Below are 10,871 nucleotides of genomic sequence, written 5' to 3'. Positions count from 1 at the left end.
GACAGGTCTGTAGATAGAATATTTATATGTAATTATTATAGGGTCGCTCAAAGTACGCCTAGCGCGACTACCATAAATAGAAATAAATGTCACACTTTGTCACGCAACCTCGTAGCTACTGCCAATTGGCCACCTAATAGTACTCCCAATGACAGGGCCTAACTGGGTTAAGCCCCATGACGTGTCGTTATTCATAATTAGGCTTGTTTGCACTATTTCCCCGATACCAGCAATAAATACTGCCCTGAATACTCGCCAGTACTTGTACCCTGTATGCAGAAAAAAACACACTGGGCTACGGTGGGCATCGCGGCAGACCGGGATGGCTAGATGCAGATTTGGAGACGGGACAGGGTTGATAGCTCAAGTATGAAAGGTTTGGCACGCTGGGACACCTTGCAGGTAATCCAGGGTGGTGGTGGTATACGCATTGGGAAGGAAACGAGGTCACGTTGATTTGGAAAATGCCTTTCCTGTTGCATTTTTCAAAGATGGTCCGTCAGAAATATGGTTGTCAAGGGGAGGTCGTTGGAGGTCGATATGGGTAGAAAGTTGGGGATGTTGCCGGGCTGCTGCTACCCCACCTCTGAGATAGCGAACGCCGCCTGGGCCGAGAAGAGATGAAAAGGAGGGGAAGGAGTGCCCATGTGGTGAGCTGTGAATTATGCTTTTCCGATTCGTCAGTTTCGTCGTCATGTATGATGACCATGTCGCCGGCCCAGTAGTCTATTGCAGAGTGTGTCCCACAGTTGTTTGTCGTCTGCCGAAGTGGAAGCCACTACTGCCACCAGGCTTTCTGTAATGTTTGAGTATGAGAGATGGAATGGCGATGTCAACGCTGCCAGTGATATGATGGGCTAGGTATACGGCGTAGGGACGTGTATCGACGAGAATGGAATGCTTTGAGACTGATAGACTAAGACGATCAGCGAGGACGGCGGGGTCCCATGCAGCAGCAGCCAACATGGAAGAGCTGTCCCACTGAGGGGAGGAGAGTGGGACAGCTCTTCGCTGCTTGAAAAGGCAGAGTCCGAGGCAGAGGAGAGGGAAGCACAGCGCTGCTGCTGGGCTGGCTAGGCTGGGGTGTGGTACGCGCTCGACGTTGTGCTGGACGAGCTGGGCAGCCGGTGCTTTTGTTGTTTTGCCAGACGAATACGAGTCTCACTCGGCAGCGAGCTGAACGATCGGATTGGCCGCAGACGGAGATTCCACCGGACAGTCGTGCCTGGTCTTGCATGGATTCGACCGCATACGATACGTCCCAGTGAGTTCCGCTGCCCTCTGTCTCTCTCTTGAATCTCGGGCGGCTGGTATCTCAGATCTTGAAATCTTTTGTCCACGTCAAAATATTGAAATTTTCCAGGTATAACAAAGTATCCAGTTTGGGTGGACAAATTAATGCAAAGCATGTAAATACTTTTCATCGTCACGAGGTGCTATCGCTATCAGTGAGCATCGGTTGAGATCAGAAACGCCTCCCCACCACCATTCCTTCGAACCAAACGAGAGGGAGATACGCAAAGTCAGTGGACATAGTAGAAACATTGATCGCAAGAACCTCAAAGCAGGTACCATCACTCAACACTTGCCAAATATCAGAGCAACGATGAGGGCCCATGATCGAGACAAATTGTTGCGTGATCTGGCTGAATTGTGTATGTAGTTTCATTGTTTCATTCTGATTTGGTGTGCACATATCTTACTGCACACTCAGGTCCCAGTGAGTAGCAAGTATTGCTAACAGCATTGTGATGCACAGCTAAGAATGCTTGCTTAGGAGCGGCCAAAAACGGAGAAGGTAGCTGGGATAGTCAGCTACATGGCCATCAATTTCTAGTGATGTTATACACATGATATGCAGTTGACAACCGACCATTGCCAACTCAGCCACCATACACGGCCTTCTGCGGAAACATATGGGGTGACGACATAAACGAAAGTGGGCTAGCAGCGATTTTCAGTGACCTTAAGGTGAGTGAAAGTACAAGTATTTTGCTGGGAACAGATTGGGATATTGGCACAGGTGAAATCTGTCAAGGTTATGAGGGATAAGGATCACAAATCCAGGGGGTTTGGTTTTGTTGAGTTCGAAGACAGAGTGTCATTGAAGGCTGCCTTGCAGCGAACCTGGCAGGTGAGTGACATGAATGGTGAGACAAGTATGGCATAGCTGAAATTGCACCTCAGCACAGCTTAGGTGGCCGACTTGTTCGAGTGAAGATTGCAGACCCTCGTAAGTGACCTAGGGCTTTTCCTTCCTGGTCAAGAACTTATGTCTGTTTATGAAATTTCCCCCTTAGCAAAGGAACGGCCCACTATTTAATAGGTTTTTTAGTGACAGAAGTTTCAGATCTGAGAAATGATATTATTCCCAAGCTTTGATGAAGATACACATTTTGACACAGATGGGTAGTCTTGTAATTGTGGTTGGAAAGGGAGGGCAGGAGAACATGTGTTACACTTTGAGTGTGGGGGACTGAAATATGTATGTAATGGAGTTGTAAAGTTTTGTGTACTTATCCATTCCTGGCACTTATCCCCAGTGAAAACCTACAAGATGCCCCTCGGTGTCCTTTGACTTTCCTCAACATACGAAGGGTGGGAAATATGATACACTTTTACAAACATGCTCCTAGATGCCCTATGACATGTACTGCGTAGATTTTCCGTTTTCATTATATCTTTACATGCATTGCAACATGAATGATCCTGCAAAGCTTGCAAAGGCCATGAAGCATGCAAAGCAGGATTGTTTCATATGCTTTGCAGCCTTTGCTTGCCTAGTACACCTGTCTGCTACCACTTCCAATACCATGGTACATGTGCAGTGATCCTGCTGTATGACAACCACAGAGCTGTGCCATATCTTTCCAAAATCCAGATGACAATGTGCAACTTTCCCAACCACTTGACAGTGATGAGGAGGTTTTCTGGGATCTCCATTCAAATGTCAAACTCAGTAATCTCTGCATTGCACTCAGCTACATTCTGGCAATGTGAACACCATCCCTTGATACTTGTGGTCTCAGCCAAGATGCCCTTGATCAACTCTGCAATCCCCCCAAGGAGCCAGCAATCTTTTGTAATGATGAGGTTCTCAGATCTGCAATCAAGCTGTATGTCAGCCCCAATCACACAGATGGCAACTATGAAACAGTGCAAAAGGTCTTCCAGGAAGTTCCAGGGTTCAATGAGTTCCCCAGCTTACACCAAATCAAATGGATCACTGCTGAGCTTAGTGGGGTTGAGGCTGTCATCTATGATATGTGTGCAAATTCCTGTGTGGAATTTACTGTTGGAGATATTTGGGGATGTCCAGAGATTAATGCTGGCAAGTCTATCTTGTACCTGTGCACATTGCCTCTACATTTCATTCTCTAATTTTTACCAGTCTGGATACTTGCAACACTGGTCATACATAGCCACTGTAAAGTATAAAAGTCACCCACTCATAACTGGGCACCTCAGTCATTGTATCCCTGAGACTGAGGTGAGCCCACTACCCACCTTTGCTACCACTGCACTCATTTACTGTAGATGCTTGTTTGCTTATAGGTGCTCCTAATCTGAGTCATTGTATCCCTGAGACTGAGTTGCTTGTTTGCTTATAGCTGTTTTTTGTCACTCCCTGTTACAGGTTATGAGCCTTTCTGTTGCTACTGCCACTACCTCATCAGGCATATACAGTGGCTCAAAAAACTGTCTGCATGTTTGCATGTTTTACACTAGTTATGACTAAATACAATAACCCCTAACCCTAGCCCTAAACCATGAGTGTATGAAATAAAGTACTTACTCTTGGCTTTCTATGGGTCCAAGAATTAAGTGACTTGGATAGGATTTGATAGAATAGCAACCATTTGAATATGACATGTCATGCAGACAGTTTTTAAAAATCCAACTATCTAGTACTTGGTATGAGCTCCTTTGGCCTTGATAACTGCTTCAACCCTTCTAGGCATGCTTTCTATCCATTTTTGACACTCTTCCACAGAAATCTTCCCCCACTCCACTACCACCCTTTCCCATAATTGATGAACTCCTGTAGGAGCACTCTCATAACCTGAGAGAGATCTTTTGAGGTGATTTCAAGTGTGTTCAATTGGGTTGAGGTCTGGAGATTGTGCAGGCCAGTCTAGAAGCTTGATATCCTGCTCTTCAAACCATTTCTGGGCTCTTCTAGAGGTATACTTGGGGTCATTATCTTGTTGAAAGATAATGTCATCTTCTGGAATTCCAGATTCCTCCATGCTTTGAAGCAACCCTTCCTGCAAAATGGCCACATACTGTTCAGCATCCATCCTTGTCTCAACCTCACTCAAGACCCCAACACCATTCCACCCTATACATCCCCAAACTATGAGTGAACCTCCTCCAAACTTGACTGTACCTTTGACCTCTCTGGAAATAAGCCCTTCACCCTTCTTTTTCCACACATACTCTTGTCCATCTGACCCAATCCTGTTGATTTTGGTCTCATCTGACCATATAACTCTCTTCCAGTCCTCCACAGTCCAATGCTGATAGTTAAGAGCAAAGGCTAACCTCTTCTTCTTGTGACCAGTAGAAAGCAATGGCTTTTTCTTCTTCTCCACAGCCTTCAATGAGGCTTCTTTGAGGGTATTTCTCACTGTATGAGAAGAAACAGGACTATCAACAATAGTGTTGATGAAATGAGTGGTTTGAACAGCATTTTTGGCATTGCCAGTAAGGATTTGCTGGACAATAGCTCTCTTGTTGGTAGAGGAAAGCTTGGAAGGGTGACCACCATGAAGCCTAGACCTCTCTGGTTGGATTTCCTGAAGAACCTGGGATACTGTAGACTTCCCTAGACCAGTCCATGAGGCAATCTTCCTAGTGGATAGGCCAAGAGAGGCAAGAGAGATGGTGTTTTGTCTTTGAGAGGTGGAAATGGACTTCATGGTGATGATGAGAAAATGAGCAGAGGGTGGTGGGGTTTATATATGTTAGATCATACTCATTACATAAAGGTAACATAATAGAACCCTTGATGGATGTATGTAACAATATAACAGCATGCCAGGGTTAATATATATAATCAAAACTTTAAGTCAAAAAACTGTCCACATGACATGTCATTTTCAAATGGCTGCTATTCTATCAATTCCTATCCAAATCACTTGACTCATGGACCAATAGAAAGCCAAGAGTAAGTACCTTATTTCATACACTCATGGTTTAGGGCTATGGTTAGGGGTTATTGCATTCAGTCATAACTAATGTAAGACATACAAACATGTGGACAGTTTTTTGAGCCACTGTATGTTTGAAATGAGTGATGAAATCCTCAGCTGATGCAAAGCAGGATTTCAGGACTAGCTTGTGGATGCAAGTGAGGTCTTCTGGACTTTTCTGGAGCTGGCAAGCACAATGGGCAATGAGATCAGTGGTCAAATAGAATTCTGCCTCAAAAGGGGCCAAGAACATTGCCTCAACCAGATCAAAAGGGAGTCTGGGTTTGACACTGTGAGCCATATATGTAGAACATGGAAAACCTGGTTGCCTTATGAACTGTAACCCTCTCTGCCCAAAATACTGCAGGGGTGACTTCTGACCACTTTGATGCCTCTCCACCACAACTCTTTACCAGTGCCTCTCTCACATCAAAATGCCACTGTTTGACAACTCCATTAGCCTGCAAGTTATAAGGGGAGATGTGTATGTGATGAATTCCAAAGGTCTTGGAGAGCCAGTCAAGAGCAAGGATGCATGGTATCCCATTATCAGTAACAATCTCTGCAACAGCACCCCAACAGCACAAAATCTGTTTGAAGATGAATTTTCCAATGGACTTGCCTGTTTCTGCATGAAGCATAGCCAATTCAGGGTAACTGGTGAGTGAACAACAAGCTTGGGTGATGTAGCAAAAGCCATTTGACTTTGGCATTAAGAACATGTCCATGTATGCCTTGTAGAATAGGGGTTTGGGAATGGCAACAACTGGCAGAATATGTATGTGATCCAGATGGCAGATCTGGCACTCATGGCATGATTTAACATACCAGCACATGTCCTGCTCTAGCATGGGCCACCAAAAGCAAGTCAGCAAATGCATGCAGGTTGAGAAGATACCCTTGTGCCCCAGCTCATCATGAGCCTAGTGGAGAATTCCAAGGCATTTGTGTTGGGGTACCACTAGCTGATGCTGCCCTTGGGGCTCCTTCCTCCACAGTTCCCCTCCTTTCATGAAATACCAAGTTGCAAGATGCACTAGGCTTTCCAACTCCCCCTCTTCCAACCCTTCTGGCATTTTCTTTGTCTCCAAAAACTCCTTCACCACTCTCAACCTCTCCTCTCTTTGCTGCACCTTTTCTGACCTTGGGATTTCAGTCTTGAGGTTTTCCAGCATCAATTCTTCACACATGATTCAGTCACTTGTAGTCCTAAAAGTGGGTCATCTGACATGTACATTTCATCCTGAAACTGGGACTAACCGACATCGGCCAGTGGTCCCTAGGGTTGGGTAGGCTGGACTGTGAAGGTGGGGTTGGCCTATGTCATAGGATGATGGATCAACTTCCCTGGAAGTGGGGTCGGCTGACATGACTATAGGATGGATTGATGACCTGGAAGTGAGGTTGGCTGATGCAGCTATGGGATGAATTAGTGTCCTGGAAGTGGGGTCGGCTGACACAGCTATGGGATGAATTAGTGTCCTAGAAGTGGGGTCGGCCGACACAGCTATGAGATAGATTAGTGTCCTAGAAGTGGGGTCAGCTGATGCAGCTATGGGATAGGTTAGTGTCCTGGAAGTGGGGTCGGCCGACACAGCTATGGGATGAATTAGTGCCCTAGAAGTGGGGTCAGCTGATGCAGCTATGGGATAGGTTAGTGTCCTGGAAGTGGGGTCAGCCGACACAGCTATGGGATGAATTAGTGTCCTAGAAGTGGGGTCAGCCGATGCAGCTATGGGATAGGTTAGTGTCCTGGAAGTGGGGTCAGCTGACACAGCTATGGGATGAATTAGTGCCCTAGAAGTGGGGTCAGCCGACACAGCTATGAGATAGATTAGTGTCCTAGAAGTGGGGTCGGCCGACACAGCTATGAGATAGATTAGTGTCCTAGAAGTGGGGTCGGCTGATGCAGCTATGGGATAGGTTAGTGTCCTGGAAGTGGGGTCGGCTGACACAGCTATGGGATGAATTAGTGTCCTAGAAGTGGGGTTGGCCGATGCAGCTATGGGATAGGTTAGTGTCCTGGAAGTGGGGTCAGCTGACACAGCTATGGGATAGATTAGTGTCCTAGAAGTGGGGTTGGCCGACCCAGCTATGTGATGAATTAGTGACCTAGAAGTGGGGTCAGCCAACACAGCTATGGGATAGATTAGTGACCTGGAAGTGGGGTTGGCCAACACAGCTATGGGATGAATTAGTGACCTGGAAGTGGTGTCAGCTGACACAGCTATGGGATAGGTTAGTGACCTGGAAGTGGGGTTGGCCAAACCAGCTATGGGATAGATTAGTGACCTGGAAGTGGGGCCAGCTGACATGGCTGGGGGAAGGGATGATGTCCTGGCAGTGGGGTCAGCTGATGTGGCTGGGGGGAATGAACCATGACCTGGAGTTGTGGTTGGGCAGACACTTTGCAAGAAAGACCAATATCTTGCTAGTGGGTTAGTGGGGCTGGCCAATCTTATTACTCAGTACACTACTTCCTTGGTAGTTAGCTGGCTGAACCCACATGGTTGTGGAAAAATCCTATATCCTATCCTTATCCTGTGGTATTGAAGTTAACTCTACCAATCTGGCCATTGTATTGGAATTAACATTGGGCAAATTTACTCAGTTGTGTATCAGTACTTAAGGAGGAATTGTCCTGCAGGAAATTACTTTTTTTTCTGAACATTCAATGTCATATGAAATTTGAAAACACAAAGCAGCTATTTTTGATTGTAGTACATGCATATCATATGTATCAAGGTAGGGTATTTTACAAAGATTCCAACAGCCAGGATGATGTTTGCCCCTTTCCCTGTGTCAGTTTGGTAGCCCCTTTGGACATGCAGATAGTATAGGTTTGGGGAGGCTGAGATGTGCCTTGTGTGTCCTTCCCACAGCCAGGATTCTTGCACTCATAGGAATAAGTCTGCCCTGAACAACCAGCTTCCCACTTCTGAATGCTATAACACTGAGGACACTGGGCAGGCAATTGTTGTCCCCAAGGCCTGATGAACTTGTCAGTCCAGACAAATTTCTCCACCACTACCTTCTCCTGCCACAACATCAGGATGATGTTGGAGTGCCTACCCAACATACCACAGTCATTCAGGGCATACCTGACTGCACTTTGGACATGGAAGCCTTGAACAAGGGTGGAGTCAAGGACACTCATGAGGAAGGGAATGGTGGTGACTAGTTGAAGTCTCTCAGCATCAAAAAGCAACATGGACCTTGGCTTGAAACTGATATGGTGTCAGCCATAACCACCAACATTGAAAGAAAACCTACTGTTGCACAGCTGCCTTCAGTCCTTGGAAGCTCTGCTCCTTCCTTACAGTAGAACCACATACAAAGAAGATGAGGTCTCCACCCTTGACAATGTTGGAGAGGGGTAACAGAAGGCCTTGCAGAAACTGCAACTGGTCAGATGGGAGTGACAGTCAAACAATGGTGACTTACCTCAAAGACCTCTGTGGCTATTGGAACCTTATTCTCCATTCCAGAGAACAGATCCCCCCTGTCTTCATCAGTATGGGTAGTAAGGAAAATGACTACCTTAGCAAAGGTAGTCAGACTTGAAGCTAGCTTTGATGCTGCAGTGTCATAGGCAGCTCTGGACTCCTCAGTGGCAAAGTTGAAGGGCAGTTGTGAGAAGTGGTAGGTGTCTTGTCTGAAATATCCCTGCAACATGGTGTGAAGGATATGCACAGGGGCATGGCCAAGCTCTAGAGACTCAAGGTGGAGGTGGATAATGGCAGTAGAGTTACCAGCCACTTCAGAGGTGGTGGCATGCTCAAACCCCCCAATGACCACAAGAGGGTGTTTCAGGACTGGCTTGCCTGACAAGTAGAAGCCCTGTACTTGGAGTTAGAAGTGATTGGGGTGGCAATATGCACTTACAAAATAGGGCTGAGGACTTTCAAATCTTGTCATTTTCCAATGACAGGAAACACACCTGAAGTTCATCCAGAGTTTGAGTCAATGGAATTAATTCATAAAAGGGAGGTTAACACACCTGAAGGTCACAGGAAGCTGGGTGACCTCTGCAAGGCAATCCTCAGGTACTACAACACACTTGTTACACACTACCCTTCTGCAACCTGCCTGATCACAAGGCCACAATGTCCCTCCATCCCTGCACATCACACAGAACTGCATAGAATATTAGAAAGATGGATGGAATATAAAAAGAGACTTGCCAAGTTCCTCATCCTTCTCTTCTTGGCAACAGGGGCCTTCCTAGCATGGGCCTTGCTTGACTTGGCAGCATGTTTTTCCCTAGCTTTCAGACCAGCAAGAGATACCCTGGGAGCTCTACCCCCAGTGGTCTTCTTAGCTGTCTGCTTGGTCTTCACCATCTGAGTCTATTATGCCAACATTAGTGAGTGGCAGCAACATATGACACAGAAGGGAACAGTAGCATACCTTATTATCTTTACAAGACACAGAAGGTGTAGGGGACAAGCAGTAAGATAACAATAAATGCATTTAGTTTAGTACATATATCATGCAGCAGGGATAGATATCTACATATTTATGGAAAAGAGAAGCCAATGTATGCAACTACACAACACTGGGCACTGGATAAGCAGACCAAAGAGGGTGATATGTAAGTATCATCTGGACACCATGAAGTAGAAGTCCAACAACATACCTTATTGGATGAGACACAGCAAGGGAGATGCAGTGTGGCAGGAGGGAGATATGAATTGATAGTCTACTAGTGTGTTTTGTGAGTGGTACAGGGACACCAGGAACTGGGACAACATACCTTTTGTAGGATGAGACACAGCAAGGGGGTGTTCTGTGAGTGGTAGAGGGATGCCACGACCTGGGACAACATACCTTTTTTTTCTTGATAAGGCACAGCAAGGGGGTGTTCTGTGAGTTGTAGAGGGACACCATGAAGCTGGGACAACACACCTTTTTTGTTGGATGAGCACAGCGAGGGGGTGTTCTGTGGGTGTTTTGTGAGTTGTAGAGGGATGCTGCATGAGCTGGGATGATGTACCTATTTTTTGGATGAGGCACAGCGAAGGGGTGTTCTGTGAGTTGTAGAGGGATGCTGCGAAGCTGGGATGACATACCTTTTTTTTTGGATGAGCATGGCAAGGGGGTGTTCTGTGAGTGGTAGAGGGATGCCACAAAGCTGGGATGACATACCTTTTTTTTGGATGAGCATGGTGAGGGGGTGTTCTGTGAGTTGTAGAGGGATGCCGCGAAGCTGGGACAACACACCTTTTTTTTTGGATGAGCACAGCAAGGGGGTGGTCTGTGGGTGTTTTGTGAGTTGTAGAGGGATGCTGTGCGAGCTGGGACGATGTACCTTTTTTTTGGATGAGGCACGGTGAGGGGGTGTTCTGTGAGTTGTAGAGGGATGCTGCGAAGCTGGGACGACATACCGTTTTTTTTTGGATGAGCATGGTGAGGGGGTGTTCTGTGAGTGGTAGAGGGACGCTGTGACCTGGGATGACTTACCTTTTGTTTTTTGATAAGGCACAGCGAGGGGGTGTTCTGTGGGTGTTTTGTGAGTGGTAGAGGGATGCTGCGAGCTGGGATGACGTACCTTTTTTTGGATGAGGCATGGCAAGGAGGTGTTCTGTGAGTGGTAGAGGGACGCTGTGACCTGGGACAACTTACCTTTTTTTTGGATAAGGCATGGCGAGGGGGTGTTCTGTGAGTTGTAGAGGG

At 46.5% G+C, this 10,871-nt stretch overlaps 4 protein-coding genes across 4 annotated transcripts; 3 read left to right on the top strand and 1 right to left on the bottom strand.

Annotated features, from left to right (window-relative positions):
- The first annotated feature begins 859 nt into the window (after positions 1 to 859).
- On the top strand, positions 860 to 1,400 carry F5J12DRAFT_58544 (uncharacterized protein). The gene is made up of 2 exons (XM_051740164.1): positions 860 to 972; positions 1,024 to 1,400. The coding sequence occupies exons 1-2, from the start codon at positions 948 to 950 to the stop codon at positions 1,266 to 1,268; spliced, it is 270 nt and encodes an 89-aa protein (XP_051594292.1). The 5' UTR covers positions 860 to 947; the 3' UTR covers positions 1,269 to 1,400.
- Positions 1,401 to 1,416: 16 nt separating this feature from the next.
- On the top strand, positions 1,417 to 2,551 carry F5J12DRAFT_869776 (eukaryotic translation initiation factor 4H). The gene is made up of 8 exons (XM_051747109.1): positions 1,417 to 1,522; positions 1,600 to 1,655; positions 1,715 to 1,720; positions 1,778 to 1,798; positions 1,862 to 1,971; positions 2,024 to 2,134; positions 2,188 to 2,233; positions 2,301 to 2,551. The coding sequence occupies exons 2-8, from the start codon at positions 1,607 to 1,609 to the stop codon at positions 2,321 to 2,323; spliced, it is 366 nt and encodes a 121-aa protein (XP_051594291.1). The 5' UTR covers positions 1,417 to 1,522; positions 1,600 to 1,606; the 3' UTR covers positions 2,324 to 2,551.
- A 464-nt stretch (positions 2,552 to 3,015) lies between these two features.
- F5J12DRAFT_684549 (uncharacterized protein) lies at positions 3,016 to 3,306 on the top strand (the record flags this gene model as incomplete). Its single annotated transcript, XM_051740289.1, has 1 exon — positions 3,016 to 3,306. A coding segment is annotated over one exon (291 nt), but the record flags the coding sequence as incomplete, so codon positions are not given.
- A 4,644-nt stretch (positions 3,307 to 7,950) lies between these two features.
- Positions 7,951 to 10,765, bottom strand: F5J12DRAFT_787435 (uncharacterized protein; the record flags this gene model as incomplete). Its single annotated transcript, XM_051743646.1, has 16 exons — positions 7,951 to 8,263; positions 8,297 to 8,422; positions 8,469 to 8,599; positions 8,640 to 9,035; positions 9,081 to 9,096; positions 9,267 to 9,315; positions 9,376 to 9,544; positions 9,952 to 9,984; positions 10,026 to 10,061; positions 10,104 to 10,191; positions 10,268 to 10,301; positions 10,344 to 10,376; positions 10,419 to 10,506; positions 10,583 to 10,617; positions 10,659 to 10,694; positions 10,747 to 10,765. 16 exons carry the CDS (start codon positions 10,763 to 10,765, stop codon positions 7,951 to 7,953), a joined length of 1,602 nt encoding a protein of 533 aa, XP_051594289.1.
- Between the last annotated feature and the right edge of the window lie 106 nt (positions 10,766 to 10,871).

The sequence above is a fragment of the Pisolithus orientalis genome, assembly GCF_024613125.1.
Source record: "Pisolithus orientalis strain OTSU chromosome Unknown F5J12scaffold_111, whole genome shotgun sequence".
In the NCBI taxonomy this organism is placed as follows: domain Eukaryota; kingdom Fungi; phylum Basidiomycota; class Agaricomycetes; order Boletales; family Pisolithaceae; genus Pisolithus; species Pisolithus orientalis.
Note: the sequence above shows the minus strand (reverse complement) of the source record. Positions and strands in the feature narration are given on the sequence as shown.